This window comes from Mycteria americana, chromosome 31 (assembly GCF_035582795.1).
Source record: "Mycteria americana isolate JAX WOST 10 ecotype Jacksonville Zoo and Gardens chromosome 31, USCA_MyAme_1.0, whole genome shotgun sequence".
Lineage (NCBI taxonomy): Eukaryota > Metazoa > Chordata > Aves > Ciconiiformes > Ciconiidae > Mycteria > Mycteria americana.
In genome coordinates this window covers 110,297-132,570 of record NC_134395.1, presented here as the reverse complement: position 1 = coordinate 132,570, position 22,274 = coordinate 110,297, and the positions used below count along the sequence as shown (strand labels likewise).

At 42.3% G+C, this 22,274-nt stretch overlaps 1 gene segment (V, D, J or C); it reads right to left on the bottom strand.

Moving 5' to 3' along the window:
• The window catches only part of LOC142421517 (Ig mu chain C region-like), a 33,872-nt gene extending 15,033 nt beyond the window's left edge, over window positions 1–18,839 (bottom strand). The window contains 2 exon segments of the C gene segment in view: window positions 18,395–18,496; window positions 18,776–18,839. Of these exon segments, the coding sequence occupies window positions 18,395–18,496; window positions 18,776–18,839 (166 nt within the window).
• Window positions 18,840–22,274: the final 3,435 nt, after the last annotated feature.

Below are 22,274 nucleotides of genomic sequence, written 5' to 3'. Positions count from 1 at the left end.
AGGCGTTAGGGGAGGTCAAGGAAGGGGGTGGGGGAGGTCCCCGGCCATGCACGGGGGGGGAAAACCCCCCGATTTTGGTGCGACCCCCCCCGTTTCAGTGCAAAACCACCTGTGCGTGTGCAAAAAATCACCTGTGCGGGTGCAGAACCCCCCCATTTTGGTGCAAACCCCCCTTATTTGGGTGCAAATCCCCCTTTTTCGGTGCAAAACTCACCCGTGCGTGTGCAAAAATCACCTGTGTGTGTGCAAAAGTCCCTCATTTTGGTGCAACCCCCCCTCATTTGGGTGCAAATCCCCCTTTTTCGGTGCAAAACCCAGCCGTGCATGTGCAAAACCCCCTTATTTGGGTGTAAATCTCCCTTTTTCGGTGCAAAACTCACCCGTGCATGTGCAAAAACCACCTGTGTGCGTGCAAAAATCACCTGTGCATGCGCAAAAGTCCCTCATTTTGGTGCAAACCCCCCTTATTTGGGTGCAAATCCCCCTTTTTCGGTGCAAAACCCACCCGTGCATGTGCAAACCCCCCTTATTTGGGTGTAAATCTCCCTTTTTCGGTGCAAAACCCACCCGTGCATGTGCAAAAACCACCTGTGCATGCGCAAAAGTCCCTCATTTTGGTGCAAACCCCCCTCATTTGGGTGCAAATCCCCCTTTTTCGGTGCAAAACCCAGCCGTGCATGTGCAAAACCCCCTTATTTGGGTGTAAATCTCCCTTTTTCGGTGCAAAACTCACCCGTGCATGTGCAAAAATCACCTGTGCATGCGCAAAAATCACCTGTGCGTGTGCAAAAGTCCCTCATTTTGGTGCAAAACCCCCTTATTTGGGTGCAAATCCCCCTTTTTCGGTGCAAAACCCAGCCGTGCATGTGCAAAACCCCCCTTATTTGGGTGCAAATCCCCCTTTTTCGGTGCAAAACTCACCCGTGCATGTGCAAAACCCCCCTTATTTGGGTGCAAATCCCCCTTTTTCGGTGCAAAACTCACCCGTGCACGTGCAAAAATCACCTGTGCATGCGCAAAAAATCACCTGTGCATGTGCAAAAGTCCCTTATTTTGGTGCAAACCCCCCTTATTTGGGTGCAAATCCCCCTTTTTCGGTGCAAAACCCACCCGTGCATGTGCAAAACCCCCTTATTTGGGTGTAAATCTCCCTTTTTCGGTGCAAAACCCAGCCGTGCATGCGCAAAAATCACCTGTGCGTGTGCAAAAGTCCCTCATTTTGGTGCAACCCCCCCTCATTTGGGTGCAAATCCCCCTTTTTCGGTGCAAAACCCACCCGTGCATGCGCAAAAATCACCTGTGCGTGTGCAAAAGTCCCTCATTTTGGTGCAAACCCCCCTTATTTGGGTGCAAATCCCCCTTTTTCGGTGCAAAACCCACCCGTGCATGTGCAAAACCCCCTTATTTGGGTGCAAATCCCCCTTTTTCGGTGCAAAACCCAGCCGTGCATGTGCAAAACCCCCCTTATTTGGGTGCAAATCCCCCTTTTTCGGTGCAAAACTCACCCGTGCATGTGCAAAACCCCCCTTCCCCCTTTTTCGGTGCAAAACCCACCCGTGCATGCGCAAAAATCACCCGTGCGTGTGCAGAACCCCCCCATTTTGGTGCAAAACCCCCCTGTTTCAGCGCAAAACCCCCCGTGCGTGTGCAAAAATCACCCGTGCACGTGCAACCCCCTCTCATTTTGGTGCAGAACCCCCCGATTTCGGTGCAAACCCCCCCCGTGCATGTGCAAACCCCCCCAAATTTTGGTGCAAAACCCCCGATTTCGGTGCAACCCCCCCCGATTTTGGTGCAACCCCCCCCGTGCACGTGCAGAACCCCCCCATTTCGGTGCAAACCCCCCCGTGCATGTGCAAACCCCCCCAAATTTTGGTGCAAACCCCCCCGATTTCGGTGCAAACCCCCCCAAATTTTGGTGCAAAACGCCCCGATTTCGGTGCAACCCCCCCCAAATTTTGGTGCAGAAACCCCCGATTTTGGTGCAGAACCCCCCTATTTCGGTGCAACCCCCCCGTGCACGTGCAGAACCCCCCCATTTTGGTGCAGAACCCCCCCATTTCGGTGCAGAACCCCCCCGTGCATGTGCAAACCCCCCCAAATTTTGGTGCCAAACCCCCGATTTCGGTGCAAACCCCCCCAATTTTGATGCAACCCCCCCCAATTTCGGTGCAAACCCCCCCAAATTTCGGTGCAAAATCCCCCGATTTTGGTGCAAACCCCCCCGATTTCGGTGCAAAATCCCCCGATTTTAGTGCAAACCCCCCCGATTTCGGTGCAAAACCCCCCGATTTTGGGGCAACCCCCCCCGATTTCGGTGCAACCCCCCCCCGAACAGTTAAACCAGGCAGATTTGCCCCATAGCTGCCCCATAGCTGTCCCATAGCTGCCCCATAGCCGCCCCATAGCCGCCCCATAGCCCCAGCACAGCCTGTACTGCAGGATGAGTACCAGTAGTACCAGTACTAGACCAGTACTAAACCAGTACCAGCTGGTACTGGTATTAACCCCCCCCGCCCCCCAGCTGCCCCATACTGGGCCGGTAGCAGCACCCCACAGCTGCCCCATAGCTGCTTAAGCAGGACCAGTACCAGACCAGTATCAGACCAGTACCGCACCCCACAGCTGCCCCACAGCTGCTTAAGCAGGACCAGTACCAGACCAGTATCAGACCAGTACCACACCCCACAGCTGCTTAAGCAGGACCAGTACCAGACCAGTATCAGACCAGTACCGCACCCCACAGCTGCCCCATAGCTGCTTAACCAGGACCAGTACCAGACCAGTATCAGACCAGTACCGCACCCCACAGCCACCCCATAGCTACTTCTGCAGGACCAGTACCAGCCAGTACCAGTACTGGACCAGTACCAACTGCCCCATACTGGGCCAGTACCAGCACCCCACAGCCACCCCATAGCTGTTTCTGCAGGACCAGGACCAGTACGTACCAGTACCAGACCAGTACTAACTGGTACGGTTACTGGACCTCCCAGCTACCCCATACTGGGCCAGTACGGCACCCCACAGCTGCCCTATAGCCACTTCTGCAGGACCAGTACAAACTGGTACCAGTACGGGACCAGTACCACACCCCACAGCCACCCCATAGCTGCTTCTACCAGCTGGGACCAGTACCGCACCAGTACAAACTGGTACCAGTACGGGACCAGTAGCAGCACCCCACAGCCACCCCATAGCTGCTTCTACCAGCCAGGACCAGTACCGGACCAGTACAAACTGGTACCAGTACCGGACCAGTACAGCACCCCACAGCCACCCCATAGCTGCTTCTACCAGCCACGACCAGTACCGGACCAGTACAAACTGGTACCAGTACTGGACTGGTACAGCACCCCACAGCCACCCCATAGCTGCTTCTACCAGCCAGGACCAGTACCGGACCAGTACAAACTGGTACCAGTACGGGACCAGTACAGCACCCCGCAGCCACCCCATAGCTGCTTCTACCAGCCAGGACCAGTACCGCACCAGTACAAACTGGTACCAGTACGGGACCAGTACGGCACCCCGCAGCCACCCCATAGCTGCTTCTACCAGCCGGGACCAGTACCGCACCAGTACAAACTGGTACCAGTACGGGACCAGTACGGCACCCCACAGCCACCCCATAGCTGCTTCTACCAGCTGGGACCAGTACCGCACCAGTACAAACTGGTACCAGTACGGGACCAGTATGGCACCCCACAGCCACCCCATAGCTGCTTCTACCAGCCAGGACCAGTACCGGACCAGTACAAACTGGTACCAGTACCGGACCAGTACAGCACCCCACAGCCACCCCATAGCTGCTTCTACCAGCCACGACCAGTACCGGACCAGTACAAACTGGTACCAGTACTGGACTGGTACAGCACCCCACAGCCACCCCATAGCTGCTTCTGCAGGACCAGGACCAGTACCAGACCAGTACAAACTGGTACCAGTACGGGACCAGTACAGCACCCCGCAGCCACCCCATAGCTGCTTCTACCAGCCAGGACCAGTACCGCACCAGTACAAACTGGTACCAGTACGGGACCAGTACGGCACCCCGCAGCCACCCCATAGCTGCTTCTACCAGCCGGGACCAGTACCGCACCAGTACAAACTGGTACCAGTACGGGACCAGTACGGCACCCCACAGCCACCCCATAGCTGCTTCTACCAGCCAGGACCAGTACCGCACCAGTACAAACTGGTACCAGTACGGGACCAGTACCACACCCCACAGCCACCCCATAGCTGCTTCTACCAGCCAGGACCAGTACCGCACCAGTACAAACTGGTACCAGTACCGGACCAGTACGGCACCCCACAGCCACCCCATAGCTGCTTCTACCAGCCAGGACCAGTACCGCACCAGTACAAACTGGTACCAGTACGGGACCAGTACCACACCCCACAGCCACCCCATAGCTGCTTCTACCAGCCAGGACCAGTACCGCACCAGTACAAACTGGTACCAGTACGGGACCAGTACGGCACCCCGCAGCCACCCCATAGCTGCTTCTACCAGCCGGGACCAGTACCGCACCAGTACAAACTGGTACCAGTACGGGACCAGTACGGCACCCCACAGCCACCCCATAGCTGCTTCTACCAGCCAGGACCAGTACCAGACCAGTACAAACTGGTACCAGTACGGGACCAGTACCACACCCCACAGCCACCCCATAGCTGCTTCTACCAGCCGGAACCAGTACCGGACCAGTACAAACTGGTACCAGTACGGGACCAGTACCACACCCCCCAGCCACCCCATAGCTGCTTCTACCAGCCGGAACCAGTACCGGACCAGTACAAACTGGTACCAGTACCGGACCAGTACCACACCCCACAGCCACCCCATAGCTGCTTCTACCAGCCGGAACCAGTACCGGACCAGTACAAACTGGTACCAGTACGGGACCAGTACGGCACCCCACAGCCACCCCATAGCTGCTTCTACCAGCCAGGACCAGTACCGCACCAGTACAAACTGGTACCAGTACGGGACCAGTACGGCACCCCACAGCCACCCCATAGCTGCTTCTACCAGCCAGGACCAGTACCACACCAGTACAAACTGGTACCAGTACGGGACCAGTACGGCACCCCACAGCCACCCCATAGCTGCTTCTACCAGCCAGGACCAGTACCGCACCAGTACAAACTGGTACCAGTACGGGACCAGTACGGCACCCCACAGCCACCCCATAGCTGCTTCTACCAGCCAGGACCAGTACCGCACCAGTACAAACTGGTACCAGTACGGGACCAGTACCACACCCCACAGCCACCCCATAGCTGCTTCTACCAGCCAGGACCAGTACCGCACCAGTACAAACTGGTACCAGTACCGGACCAGTACGGCACCCCACAGCCACCCCATAGCTGCTTCTACCAGCCAGGACCAGTACCGCACCAGTACAAACTGGTACCAGTACGGGACCAGTACCACACCCCACAGCCACCCCATAGCTGCTTCTACCAGCCAGGACCAGTACCGCACCAGTACAAACTGGTACCAGTACGGGACCAGTACGGCACCCCGCAGCCACCCCATAGCTGCTTCTACCAGCCGGGACCAGTACCGCACCAGTACAAACTGGTACCAGTACGGGACCAGTACGGCACCCCACAGCCACCCCATAGCTGCTTCTACCAGCCAGGACCAGTACCAGACCAGTACAAACTGGTACCAGTACGGGACCAGTACCACACCCCACAGCCACCCCATAGCTGCTTCTACCAGCCGGAACCAGTACCGGACCAGTACAAACTGGTACCAGTACGGGACCAGTACCACACCCCCCAGCCACCCCATAGCTGCTTCTACCAGCCGGAACCAGTACCGGACCAGTACAAACTGGTACCAGTACCGGACCAGTACCACACCCCACAGCCACCCCATAGCTGCTTCTACCAGCCGGAACCAGTACCGGACCAGTACAAACTGGTACCAGTACGGGACCAGTACGGCACCCCACAGCCACCCCATAGCTGCTTCTACCAGCCAGGACCAGTACCGCACCAGTACAAACTGGTACCAGTACGGGACCAGTACGGCACCCCACAGCCACCCCATAGCTGCTTCTACCAGCCAGGACCAGTACCGCACCAGTACAAACTGGTACCAGTACGGGACCAGTACCACACCCCCCAGCCACCCCATAGCTGCTTCTACCAGCCGGAACCAGTACTGGACCAGTACAGCAGGTGCCTGTACCAGTATGGGACCAGTACGGCACCCACAGCCGCTCCTGTAGAACCAGTACCGGACCAGTACCAGCTGCCCCATACCAGTACCGGACTGGTACCAGCTGGTACCAGTACCAGTATGGGACCAGTACGGCACCCACAGCCGCTCCTGTAGAACCAGTGCCGGACCAGTACCATCTGCCCCATACCAGTACCAGACCAGTACCAGCTGGTACCGGTCCCAGTATGGGACCAGTACGGCACCCCACAGCCGCTTCCGTAGAACCAGTACCGTACCAGTACCAGCTGGTACCAGTACCAGTACAGGACCAGTACGGCACCCCACAGCCGCTCCTGTAGAACCAGTACCGGACCAGTACCAGCTGGTACCAGTACCAGTACAGGACCAGTACGGCACCCCACAGCCGCTCCTGTAGAACCAGTGCTGGACCAGTACCAGCTGGTACCAGTACCGGACCAGTACTAGCTGCCCCATACCAGTACCGGACCAGTACCAGCTGGTACCAGTACCGGACCAGTACTAGCTGCCCCATACCAGTACCGGACCAGTACTAGCTGGTACCAGTATCGGACCAGTACTAGCTGCCCCATTCCAGTACCGGACCAGTACCAGCTGGTACCAGTATCGGACCAGTACCAGCTGCCCCATACCAGTACCGGACCAGTACTAGCTGGTACCAGTATCGGACCAGTACCAGCTGCCCCATACCAGTACCGGACCAGTACCAGCTGGTACCAGTACCGGACCTGTACCAGCTGCCCCATACCAGTACCGGACTGGTACCAGCTGGTACCAGTACCAGTACAGGACCAGTACGGCACCCCACAGCCGCTTCCGTAGAACCAGTACCGGACCATTACCAGCTGGTACCAGTACCAGTACAGGACCAGTACGGCGCCCCACAGCCGCTCCTGTAGAACCAGTACCAGACCAGTACCAGCTGCCCCATACCAGTACCGGACCAGTACCAGCTGGTACCGGTACCAGCTGGTACCGGTACCAGTACAGGACCAGTACGGCACCCCACAGCCGCTCCTGTAGAACCAGTTCCGGACCAGTACCAGCTGGTACCAGTACCAGACCAGTACTAGCTGCCCCATACCAGTACCGGACCAGTACCAGCTGGTACCAGTATCGGACCAGTACTAGCTGCCCCGTTCCAGTACCGGACCAGTACCAGCTGGTACCAGTACCGGACCAGTGCCAGCTGCCCCATACCAGTACCGGACCAGTACTAGCTGCCCCGTACCAGTACCAGACCAGTACCAGCTGGTAGCAGTACCGGACCAGTACCGCACCAGTACCAGCTGGTACCAGTACCAGACCAGTATCGGACCAGTACTAGCTGCCCCATACCAGTACCAGACCAGTACTAGCTGCCCCATACCAGTACCAGACCAGTACCAGCTGGTACCAGTACCGGACCAGTACCAGCTGCCCCATACCAGTACCGGACCAGTACCAGCTGGTACCAGTACCAGACCAGTACTAGCTGCCCCATACCAGTACCGGACCAGTACTAGCTGGTACCAGTATCGCACCAGTACTAGCTGCCCCATACCAGTACCGGACCAGTACCAGCTGGTACCAGTACCGGACCAGTACTAGCTGCCCCATACCAGTACCGGACCAGTACTATCTGGTACCAGTATCGGACCAGTACTAGCTGCCCTGTTCCAGTACCGGACCAGTACCAGCTGGTACCAGTACCGGACCAGTGCCAGCTGCCCCGTACCAGTACCGGACCAGTACTAGCTGCCCCGTACCAGTACCGGACCAGTACCAGCTGGTACCAGTACCGGTCCAGTACTAGCTGCCCCATACCAGTACCGGACCAGTACCAGCTGGTACCAGTACTGGACTGGTACCAGCTGCCCCGTACCAGTACCAGCTGGTACCAGTACCGGACTGGTACCAGCTGCCCCGTACCAGTACCGGACCAGTACTAGCTGCCCCGGACCAGTACTAGCTGCCCCATACCAGTACCGGACCAGTACCAGCTGGTACCAGTATCGGACCAGTACTAGCTGCCCCGTTCCAGTACCGGACCAGTACCAGCTGGTACCAGTACCGGACCAGTGCCAGCTGCCCCATACCAGTACCAGACCAGTACCAGCTGGTACCAGTACCGGACCAGTACCAGCTGCCCCATACCAGTACCAGACCAGTACCAGTTGCGCCATACTGGACCAGTACCGGCTGCCCATAGCTACTTCTGTAGAACCAGTACCCGACCAGTACCAACTGGGACCCGTACCGGACCAGTACCAGCAGCGGCAATCAACCCAATTAAGGCAATTAATGCGATTAATTAAGGCAATTAATGCACTAAAGGCAATTAATGCCCTTAATTAAGGCAATTAATGCCCTTAATTAAGGCAATTCATCGTCTTAATTAAGGCAATTAATGCCCTTAATTAAAGCAATTCATCGTCTTAATTAAAGCAATTAATGCCCTTAATTAAAGCAATTAACAGCCGTAAAGCAATTAATGGTCTTAATTAAAGCAATTCATGCCCTTAATTAAAGCAATTAATGCCCTTAAAGCAATTAATGCCCTTAATTAAAGCAAGTCACCGTCTTAATTAAAGCAATTAATGCCCCCGGCCGCGCAACCCCTCTAATTAATTAACCGAACCCCACTAATTAGCAACCCGGCCCCTAGGAACAAGCCTCCGGGCTGCAGCACGGCCTCTAATTAACCGCGCTAATTAGTCATTAATTCTTTACTCACTAAGACAGCGTAATTAACTGCGCTCATGAACTCTCGACTAAATATATAGGCTAAATATATAGGCTAAATATATAGGCTAAAGTATACGGCTAAATATCTAGACTAAAATATCTAGGCTAAAATATCTAGGCTAAAATATCTAGGCTAAATATCTAGGCTAAATATATAGGCTAAATATATAGGCTAAATATATAGGCTAAAGTATACGACTAAATATCTCGACTAAATATATAGACTAAATATCTCGACTAAATATATAGACTAAAGTATACGACTCAATATATAGACTAAATATATAGACTAAAGTATACGACTAAATATCTCGACTAAATATATAGACTAAATATATAGACTAAATATATAGACTAAATATATAGACTAAATATATAGACTAAAGTATACGTCTAAATATCTCGACTAAAATATATAGGCTAAATATCTAGACTAAAGTATACGACTAAATATATAGACTCAATATATAGGCTAAAATATACGACTAAATATATAGGCTAAATATCTAGACTAAAGTATACGTCTAAATATCTCGACTAAAATATATAGGCTAAATATCTAGACTAAAGTATATGACTAAATATATAGACTAAATATATAGACTAAAATATATAGACTAAAATATATAGACTAAAGTATACGACTAAATATCTCGACTAAATATCTCGACTAAAATATACGACTAAATATACGATTAAATATATAGACGAAATATATAGACTAAAGTATACGTCTAAGTATCTCGACTAAATATCTCGGCTAAAATATACGACTAAATATACGACTAAATATATAGGCTAAAGTATAGGTCTAAATATCTCGACTAAATAAATCTCTCAACTAAAATATAGACTAAAATACACAACTAAATATCTTGACTAAATATCTCGACGAAAAATCCAGACTAAATATATAGAATAAATACACAACTAAATATCTAGACTAAATATACGACCAAATATCTAGACTGAATATCCAGACTAAATATCCAGACTAAATATATAGAATATACGACTAAATAGCTAGACTGAATATACAGACTAAATATACGGACTAAATATACGGACTAAATATATAGAATATACGACTAAATATCTAGACGAAATATCTAGACTAAATATACGACAGAATATATACAATAAATATCTAGACTAAATATACGACAAAATATATAGAATAAATATCTAGACTAAATATACAGACTAAATATCTAGACTAAATATACAGACTAAAACATACAACGGAACGTGTAGACGAAATATACGGCGAAATATACGGCAAAATATACGGCAAAATATACGGCAAAATATACGGCAAAATATATAGGCTAAACATCTAGCCTAAACATCTAGCCTAAACACACGACTAAATACCCAGACGAAATACACGCCTAAATGTATAGACTAAAAGATATGCCCCAATATTAAACTATTAATATTAAAAATTAATATTAAATTATTACTATTACAATTGTTACTATTAAAAATTAATATTAAATTAATAACCGAAGCTTTACTAATAATTTAATATTAAATGAATAATCGAAGCTTTACTATTAATAACCGAAGCTTTACTAATAATTTAATATTAAATTAATAACCGAAGCTTTACTAATAATTTAATATTAAATGAATAATCGAAGCTTTAGTAATAATTCAATATTAAATTAATAACCGAAGCTTTACTAATAATTCAATATTAAATTAATAATTGAAGCTTTAGTAATAATTCAATATTAAATTAATAACCGAAGCTTTACTAATAATTTAATATTAAATTAATAATCGAAGCTTTAGTAATAATTTATTATTAAATGAATAATCGAAGCTTTACTAATAATTTAATATTAAATCAACAATTGAAGCTTTACTAATAATTCAATATTAAATTAATAGCCGAAGCTTTACTAATAATTTAATATTAAATCAAGAAATGAAGCTCTAGTAATAATTTAATATTAAATTAATAACCGAAGCGTTACTAATAATTCAATATTAAATTAATAGCCGAAGCTTTACTAATAATTTAATATTAAATCAAGAAATGAAGCTCTAGTAATAATTTAATATTAAATTAATAACCGAAGCTTTAGTAATAATTCAATATTAAATTAATAACCGAAGCTTTACTAATAATTTAATATTAAATCAAGAATTGAAGCTCTAGTAATAATTTAATATTAAATTAATAACCGAAGCTTTAGTAATAATTCAATATTAAATTAATAACCGAAGCTTTACTAATAATTTAATATTAAATAAAGAATTGAAGCTCTAGTAATAATTTAATATTAAATTAATAACCGAAGCTTTACTAATAATTCAATATTAAATTAATAACCGAAGCTTTACTAATAATTTAATATTAAATGAATAACCGAAGCTTTACTAATAATTCAATATTAAATTAATAACCGAAGCTTTACTAATAATTTATTATTAAATTAATAACCGAAGCTTTACTAATAATTCAATATTAAATCAACAATCGAAGCTTTATCAATAATTTCAGATCACATGACTATTTTCAGCTTCATTAACGACGTACTGCTAAATCCATAATTGAATACGACGTTAATAAGGGAATATTAAATCGCTAATTGAATACGACGTTAATAAGGGAATATTAAATCGCTAATCGAAGGCGTGCTGAGAATTTCGTATTAAATCAGTGCTCCAGCAGGAAATCAAAATTTTAACTCTGACTTTTTTACCGTTCCGTCCCTTTTTAAATATTTTCAAATATTTTCAAATATTTTAAAATATTTTCTAATATTTTCAAAATATTTTTCAAATATTTTAAAATATTTTCTAATATTTTCTAATATTTTAAAATATTTTCTAATATTTTAAAATATTTTCTAATATTTTAAAATATTTTCTAATATTTTCTAATATTTTCTAATACTTTCTAATACTTTCTAATACTTTCTAATACTTTCTAATACTTTCTAATATTTTTTAATATTCTTTAATATTTTTTAATATTTAATTTTTTATATTTCATTTTATTATCTAGAATTCAATTTTTAATGTTTAATTCCCTTTTTCTTAAGCCGGTGCTTTGGGGGAGAACCTCTACCAATTTCATCCGCAGATTTTTTCGGAATTTTGCGTCCAGCAAACCTTTACTCGGTACAAAACTCCCCGCCTTTCGCCCCCAACCCCCCCCGCTTCCCCCCAGTTCGCCGCCCCGGCGCAGGTGGTGTTTTTTTGGGGGGGGGGGGCAGGTGGCATGCAAAAAAACCCCAAAAAAGGGGAATTTAAGCCCAAAGGCCGCTTCTCCTTTCTGGCGGGTTGCGGCGGCTATTTTGGGTTGGAAAACGAGCCCGGCGCAGCTGGCACCTGCGGCCCCCAAACCGCCGGTTTCCGGCTAAACAGCCGGAAAAAAAATTTGCCTGGTTTTTGATTTTTTTTTTTTTTTGGGGGGGGGGGAGGGGCCTTATTTACGGCCCCGGGCGGCCAAAATTGCGAAAAAAAATTAAAAAAATAAGAAAAATAATTTGTATTTTGCTGTATTTCTCACCGGCCCCAGGGGAAAGAATTGGGCTGGGAGCCCAATAGAGAAATAATGTTATATTATAGATATATAAAAATATAATTATATTATATTTCTATTATATACTATATACTGTATACGATATTATAGATATATAAATATTACCTATATTATAGATAATAAAAATATGTAATATCGTATCAATATTATATATAATATTATATTATATACAATATATAATATAATATATTATATATAATATTATATATTATAGTTTATATTATATATTATATAATATATTATAGTTTATATTATATATTATATTATATATTATAGTTTATATTATATATTATATTATATATTATATTATATATTATATTATATATTATATATTATATTATATATTATATTATACTATATAGATTATAACATATTTTTATATTATAAATTATAATTTTTGGATTATAAATATATATTATATAATATATATTATACATAATATTGTATATAATATTTATATATTATATAATATATAATATCATAATATAATATAATATAATATAATTCTATAATATATAACAATTCTATAATATATAATAATTCTATATAATATAATATAACATAATGTAATATAATATAATATATAATATAATACAATATATAATATAATATATATTATATAATCTATAATATAATCTATAATATAATAAATATATCATATTATATAATATATAATAATTATAATACACTATAGATACGATATTACACATTTTTCTGTCTTTCCATATATTTAATATATTTCGTAGTACCTATCTATACATTTTATATATAATAAAGATACTATGTTATCTGCTTTTATGCTTTTAGATATTTTCAAATATTTACTTCCTAGGTACACTTTATATATATATACCTATATACACACTTTATGTACTTCCATACCTCATAGTCTATACAAATAGATATAATATATAGTATATTATATGTTTTTATATATTGAATATATTTTCTATTCTCTATCGAGCCGTATATTCATATATAATAGATATAATATAGATGCTAGCTCCTATATTTGTATAATTTCTATTTTCTCGCCTAGACTGATTTAATGTATTGCGGATTATCGTATAGGTTAACGTCCGAGAGCTAATACCTAAATAACGAATAGCTAAAATAGCGTATATAAAATGGATGATATAAGATACGTGAGGGGAAAATGGATGAGAAAATGTATGATGTAAAAAGTCGATTATAAAATATATAAGATGTCTGATATAAAATAGATGAGATAAACTGTCTGATATAAAGTATATAAGATGTATGGTATAAAGTATATGATATAAGATGCCCGAGATAAAATATATGAGAGAAAATGTCTGAGATCAAATCTATTATAGAAAACATATTATATATATATTATACAAAATATATTGGATTTTATATAAATATAGTGTATTTGTACAAAATAGATTGGATTTTATATAAATATAGTATATTTGTACAAAATATTTTGTATTTTATATAAATATAGTGTATTTAAACAAAATATATTGGATTTTATATAAATATAGTATATTTGTACAAAATATTTTGTATTTTATATAAATATAGTGTATTTAAACAAAATATATTGGATTTTATATAAATATAGTATATTTGTATAAAATAGATTGGATTTTATATAAATATAGTATATTTATACAAAATATTTTATATAAATATAGTATATTTATACAAAATATTTTATATAAATATAGTATATTTATACACAATACATTATATTTTATATAAATATATTATATTTATACAAAATACATTATATTTTATATAAATATATTATATTTATACACAATATATTATATTTTATATAAATATATATTGTGTATAAATATAATATAATGTATATAATGTCTGTCTATATAAATATATTATTAAAATATATTCTATAAAATTTAATTTCTATAATTATGTGTATTAAACATTAGGATATAATACTCTAAACCATATATCACATATGATCTCAGCTGACATCTTTGCATCTCTGTATAGCTGTACATTTTACACCATACATCTTTCCCTATCCTATAGACCCATTTTACATCTTTGCCCAGTAAAAACACTAAAACCCCCTCAACCTGCACCGGAACCCCCCCAGTTTGACCTAAAAACCCTGAAAAAAAGGTAAAAAAATAACAAAAAAAAAAAACCGAACCCTCGCTCCCTTTGTCTGCCGGAATTAAATTTTCATCGCGAGGAGGGGAAAAAAAAAATGAAAAATCCGATTTTTGCCGGAATCGAGAGGAAATCCTAAAAATGCTGAATTATGCGTTATACTTCACTAAGAAACGCAAAAAAAGGAGTTTTCGCCCCCAAAAAAAAAGGAGCCGCCCTACTCGCGAAAACCCCGTTTCTGGCGCTTTTCAACCTATTTCGAATCGGGAATTTCAATTTTTTTGGACGACGCCGAGAGGCCTCCGCCCCCAAAATCGCTGGTTTTCCCCTCAAAAATCCACTTTTTTTTCCACCCGCAATGGCCCGTTCTACGCCTGCCTGTGTAAGGGCCCCGCCGGCAACCCTAATTAGCGAGAATTAATGAAAAATTCGATGAACGGGGCGATTTGGCGGGGTTATTCATAAATAAGGAGGAAAAAAAAAAATAGATATAAAATTCACGATAACGGACCGAAAAGGGCGAAAAAAAAGCCCTTATTCAAGTAAAATTGAAGCCCACGTAAAATTTCACGTTCTCTTAATTAATCGTGAAGGCTAAAATAGCCGATTTTTTGGGGGGAAAAACAAATTAATCAGCAGGATTTTTATCTGAATTAAGAAATCCTCCGTTAAGGAAGGAATTAAAATTAACGAAATCTCCGCTGAAAGGATTTAAATACAAATTTGGGGGGGATTTAAGGTCAAACTCCTCTGAAACGGCCCCCCGAACCCATCAAATTCAAGGTTTTTTTACATAAAAACGGGGTTGGAGTTGTCCTTCGTTAAAACCCCCTAAAACCGCCCTAAAAAAAAAAAATTTATAAAAATTAAGTTTTTTTTTTTTTTAAGTCAAGACTAAGCCCCTCCTAAGTCACCCGCGAGCACCCAAAATGCCTCGGCACGGCCTGAAGACTTGCTGGGCACAGTGTCCGAGCAAAAATATCTCCGAGAGATAAAAAAAATTTCAAGTCTGGAACTCAACATTTATAAAACCGGATAAATTCTAATAACTGGGCATGGAGAGCCTAAGATTAATCGTTTAGGACGGAGCATTTAGAGCCTATAACTTCTAAATCGTAATTTATAACTTCTAAGTCATCATTTACAACTTCTAAGTCATCATTTATAACTTCTAAACCATAATTTATAACTTCTAAGTCATAATTTACAACTTCTAAGTCATAATTTATAACTTCTAAATCATAATTTACCACTTCTAAATATTTTTTATATAAATAATTTATATAGAAATAATTTTTCTATATATTTTTACATATTTATATATAAATTTATATATAATATATATAATTTATATATAAAATATATAAATTTATATGATTTTTCAATATTATATATAAAAATTATATAAATTTTTATATAATATATAAATATATATAATTTATATATGAAATATATAAATTTATATAATTTTTATATGAAATATATAAATGTATATATTTTTTATATTATATAGTAAGTTATATATAAAGTTTTATATATTATATAGAAAGTTATCTATAAATTTTTATATATTATATAGAAAGTTATCTGTAAATTTTTATACATTATATATAAATTTATATATAAATGTATCTATATTATATATAAACATACATTATATAAAATTTATCTATAAATTTATAACCTATTGTGCATTTAAGGTATACATTATAATTTCTAACGTCTACTTTAGAAGCTCTAACTTCTAAATTATCATTTATAAGTTATAAATTATAATTTAGGTCTAATTTAGAACCTCTAGCTCCTAAATTAGACAACTTTTAAGTTATAAGTGATAATTTATAACTTATATAAGTTATAAGTTATATATTATGTAAGTTATAAGTTATATATTATGTAAGTTATAAGTTATATATTAATTTATAATTTATATTAATTTATAATTTATATTAATTTATAATTTATAAATGATAATTTCTAATGTCTAATTTAGAAGCGACAACTTTTAATTTCTCCTGTATAACCTGTAACTCCTAACTTGTGGCTTACAAATTCTCATTTAGAACACAATCTCTACGTTATAAATTATAATTTTCTAAGTTAGGAATTCTAATTTCGCACTTATCATTTATAATTTATCATTCCTAACGTATATCCTACAATTTCTAATTTTAGAACATTTTCCGACTTACACATTGGAATTTATAACGTGTAACTTATCATTTCTAATTCCTAACTTATAAATTCGAATTTCTAACTTATAACGGAGACCCTATAGCTTATAACTTATAATTTCTAACTTACAACTTATAAAATAGAATGTGTAACTTCTAAATTATATAAATATAATAAAATATAAATAGAAATGTAATAAAATATAAATAGAAATATAATAAAATATAAATAGAAATATATCAATATAATTTTAATTTATATCATTTAATAGAAATTTTTATAATTTAATAGAAATTTAATATAATTTAAATTTATTGTAATATAAATAAATATAATTTAGAAGCCATCACTGATAAATTTATCATTTCTAACTGCTCACTTACAATTTCTAACTCAAAACTTCCCTAAAAATAAATCTCTTTTGCTATATTTTAACTAGAAATGTCACTATCTTGCTCTTTCTGAAGATTTCTTTTTTCTATTTTTCCCCTTTTTTTAAGAAAAGCCAACAACCAAACACTTCAAAACCCCCCAAACCACTAAAAAAATTATAAAAAATTCCAACTCCTCCCCGCCCTTATCTCCCAAATCCTTTTTGCGGCTTATTTTGGCCCTAAAAGTCCTTTTTTTGTTGTTTTTTCCTCCCCGTTTCGCCCGAACGAAGCCATTTCTCCCCCCCCCCGCAAAATAAAATATATTTCTATTTAGAATATTATTTTTAGGGGAGACAAAAAAAAAAAAAATTAAAAAAATCGCTATTTCTACTCTACCCGCCCCCTCCCCAATCAAATATCGTCCCTTGGAGGAAAATGCCATTTTTCGCAGCAAAAAACATCTCCCGGCTTCAAAAAAATCCACAGGCTGAGCCCCGAAACCTGCCTCTTTGACCCCAAATTTCAGATTTCCTCCAAAAACCGCCATAAACCGGCCCAAATTTGGGGCTTTTGGGGCCATTTTTGCCATCAAATTGCCCCCGGATTAAATTTTTCCACGCACCCCCCCGCCAAAAAATAAAAGACTCTAAAAATCGACTTTTCTGCCATCAAATCCCCTGCGGATCCTTTGGCCCCCCTAAAAAAAGACCCTAAAATTGGACTTTTTGACCTATTTTCGACCATCGCGTCATCCCCAGATGAATTTTTGCCCGACAAAAGACCCTAAAATCGACTTTTTTTTGCCCAAATCTGTCGTCACAACGCCTACGGATTATTTCTTCCCTCTAAAAAAAGACCTTAAAACCCACTATTTTTGCCCAATTCTGCCGTCAAATTGCCTCAGGGTCAATTCCCCCCCCCCCCAAAAAAAAAAAACAACCCTAAAAAATCGACTTTTCGACCCATTTTTGACCATCAAATTGCCGCCGGCCAAATCTCCTGCCCCCCCCAAAATCGACTTTTTGACCTCAAATCGCCTCCAAATGGTCATTTCCCCCAAGAAAATGCCCGAAAATCGACATTTTGACCCACCGACTGCCGTTTCGGCCCCCGAAGGGGGGGGTCTCGCGGCCTCGAGCCCCCCCCCCCACCCCGCCCCGGCCAAGATTTGGGGAGAAAAAGACCAAAATTCGTCGTGGCGAGATGTTGGGGACGAGGACTTACCGGAGGAGACGGTGACGATGGTTCCTGAGCCCCACGCATCGATACCACCAGCTTGGTCACGGTGGGGCGAAGCCAATGCCCCGGCGTGCAAAAACTCCTCCCCTGGCGATTTTGGGGGCTAAAATCCATTTTTAACCAATTTTGGGGTATTTTTAACCCCTTGGCGCATCCAAGAAATTTAAAAAAAAAAAAAAAATATGGATTTTTCCTCCTTTTTGGGTGCATCCTGCAGACTTAAAAGCGGGGGGTTTTAATTTTTTTTCCTCCTCCTCGGGTGCGTCGTGCAGACCGACACGACAGAAATGTGAATATCCCGCCGAAAACGGGCAAAGAACGGAGAGAAAAGGTGAAAAGAAGCCAAAAAAGGAAAAAAAGCCTCACCGTATTCGGGGCAAAAGTGGACGGAAAAAGGCGAAAACGCCGGATTTGGGACCGCAATGCTCATGGAAGGCGGAGAAATACCCATATTTGGGGGGGGGAAAAGGGCAGAAAATAAAAAGCATCTGGATATTTGGGGTGAAATGAGCCAAAAGAGGCAAAACATGCAAATATTTGGGGCAAAAATGGCGATAAAGAGGAAAATACGCCACTTTTGGGCACGCAGTGCCCATATAAGGCAGGGAAATGTTCATATTTGGGGGAAAAAAGCGCCAAAAAAGGCAAAAGCATCGGAATATTTGGGGCGAAGATGCCACAAAAGGCAAAAGCGTGCGAATATTTGGGGAAAAAATAGCGATAAAGAGGAAAATACGCCACATTTGGGCACGCAGTGCCCATATAAGGCAGGGAAATGTTCATATTTTGGGGAAAAAAGCGCCAAAAAAGGCAAAAGCATCGGAATATTTGGGGCGAAGATGCCCAAAAGGCAAAAGCGTGCGAATATTTGGGGCAAAAATGGCGATAAAGAGGAAAATACGCCACATTTGGGCACACGATGCCCATATAAGGCAGGGAAATGCCCATATTTGGGGGAAAAAAGCGCCAAAAAAGGCAAAAGCATCGGAATATTTGGGGCGAGGATGCCACAAAAGGCAAAAGCGTGCGAATATTTGGGGAAAAAATGGCGATAAAGAGGAAAATACGCCACATTTGGGCACACGATGCCCATATAAGGCAGGGAAATGCCCATATTTGGGGGTGGAAAAATGCCAAAAAAGGCAAAAGCAACAAAATATTTGGGGCAAAACTGGCTATAAACGGGTAAAAGCATCCCCATATTTGCTAAAAAAATTGCTAAAAAGAAACATCCTCCTTTTTATTTTTACAAAACCGGACATAAACGGCGAAATCGTTTGCGTATTTAAGGGAAAATGGCGATAAAAGCCAGTAAGATGCCAATATTTGGGGTAAAAATGGCTCTAAAAAGCAAAACATCCCCAGATTTGGGGTAAAACCAGAAATAAAGTGCAAAAACATGCCCAGATTTGGGGCAAAACTGACCCTAGGTGAACAAAATATGCCAGTATTGGGGTAAAAATGGCCAAAAAAAAGGAAACCATCCCTGGATTTGGGGCAACGCCAGGCAGAAAAGCCCCACTCATGTCCATATTTGGGGCCAAATTGGCCAAAATCAGGAAAACATCCCAAAACTTGGTACGAAAATGCCCGTAAACAGCCAGAGCATCTCCGTATTTAAGTAGAAAAATGGTAGTAAAAGCAAAACATCCCCATTTTGGGGTTAAAAGTGGCCAAAAAGGGGGAAAAGGGGCACAAATCGCACAAAGAGACCCCGATTTTGCGCAAAATCAGTCACGAAGGGCAAAAGCACCCCCAGATTTGGGTTAAAACTGGGCCAAAAAGGCAAAGCGTGCGCAGGTTTGCTGCAAAACGGGCAAAGGAGGGCGAAACAGCCCCAGATTTGATGCAAAATATGGAAATAAAGGGTAAAACGTGGCCAGATTGAGGGCGAAAGTGGTGCTAAAAAGGAAGGCATCGCCGGTTTAGGCAAAAATGATATTCGAAAGGAAAAGTATTCTCATATTTGGAACAAATCTGGTCATAAAGGGCATAGGACACCCGTAGCTGGGGAGAAAAAGGGTACTAAGAGGCAAAGCTTCCCCAGATTGGCTGCAAAATGGGCCAGAAAGGGCAAAAACATCCTCAAAATTGCTGTGGAAGCGTGGAGGAAGGGGCAGAGGGCACAAGCGGGGGCTGGTCCCCCGGGAAAGGCCCCCCCGGGCGCAGCCGCTGCCGGGAGCGGAGCTGAGCCCCAGCACCTTTTTTGTCACCACCGCAATACGTAACAGAAACGCGCAAAAGAGCGTCCCATCCACCGGCACCCACGGTGACACAGGAAGGCACAAAATCCCAGATTTGCATCAAAATTGAAGAAAAGGGGCAAAAGCGTCCTGATATTTAGGGACAAATAGTTATAAAAGGAAAAGCATCCCCATAGTTGGTACCGAAGTGGCCAGAAGGGGGAAAAGCGGTTTTTGTCACTGCCTGCAGCACTGTGCCACCCTAATCAGCATTAGCACCACTACCAACACCCACGGTGACACAGGGGGGCACAAAATCCCCCCAGCCCAGCCCCCTCCTCTGCGGGGCCACACGCCCGAGCAGCCACAGGCTGAGCTCGTCCCTGTAATTCCCAAAATGCCCCTAAAAGGGAAAAATTGCCCCAGGATTACTGGAAAACTGGGCAGAACGGGCAAAAACATCCCCACATTTGCCAAAAGGTCCATCAGGAGCAAAAGCATCCCCAGTTTTAGGGGAAAAATGCTGGTAAAAGGAAAACCATCCTCATATGTCTTGAAAAAATGCCCTCAGAGGGCAAAACGTTCCCCTAGTTCAGGCAACACTGGCAAGAAGAAGCAGAAACATCCGCAGACCGAGGGAAAAATGGCCATAAACCAAAAGACATCCCCCAGTGTGCAGTAAAAGCCGGCAGGTAGGGAAAACAGAGCCAGATTTCAGCTGGAACTGGCCATAAGTAGAGAAACATGCCCTGATTTGGGACAAAACTGGCAAGAAAAGGCAAGGGTTTCCCATATTTTCAGCACAACTGCACCCGAGAGCCAAAGCATGTCCAGCTTTGGGTCGAGAATGACCCAAAGACCAAAATCATGTCCAGATTTGGGTTCAGAATGGCCCAAAGAGCCAAAGCATGCCCAGATTTGGAAAAAAAATGCCAAAACAGGGCAGAATATCCCCGGATTTGTTTAAAAATTGACAACAAAGTGCAAAAAACATGCCCAGATTTACTCAAAAACCATCCTAAAGGCAAAAATATCCCCATAGCTGCTGCAGAAACGGCCATAAAAGCCACCGCATCCGCATTGTCACTGGGGAGGTGGGCAGGGAGGGGCAGAGGGGACAAGCGGGGGCTGGTCCCCCGGGAAAGGCCCCCCCGGGCGCAGCCGCTGCCGGGAGCGGAGCTGAGCCCCAGCAGAGTTTTTGTCACAGCCTGCATCACTGTGATACATAGCATAACCATAACCACAACCACCAGCACCCACGGTGACACAGGGGGGCACAAAATCCCCCCAGCCCAGCCCCCTCCTCTGCGGGGCCGCACGCCCGAGCAGCCACAGGCTGAGCTCAGCCCTCCCGCACCCAAAATGCCCTGAAAAGCAAAAATAACTCCAGGTTTGTTGGAAAACTTGACATGAAGTGCAAAAGCATCCCCAGATTTGCTAAAATGTCCCTAAGGAGCAAAAGCAGCCCCATTTCTGGGGGAAAAATGGTTGGAAAAGGAAAACCAACCTCATATTTCTTGAAAAGACACCCACAGAGGGTGAAACATTCCCATCTTTCAGGGCATTCAAGAGAATTGTAAGCAAAAACATCCTCACACCAAGGGAAAAAAGGCGACAAACAGCAAGAAACCCCCTGATTTGCTGTAAAACCAGGCAGGCAGGGGAAAAATACTCCCATTTTG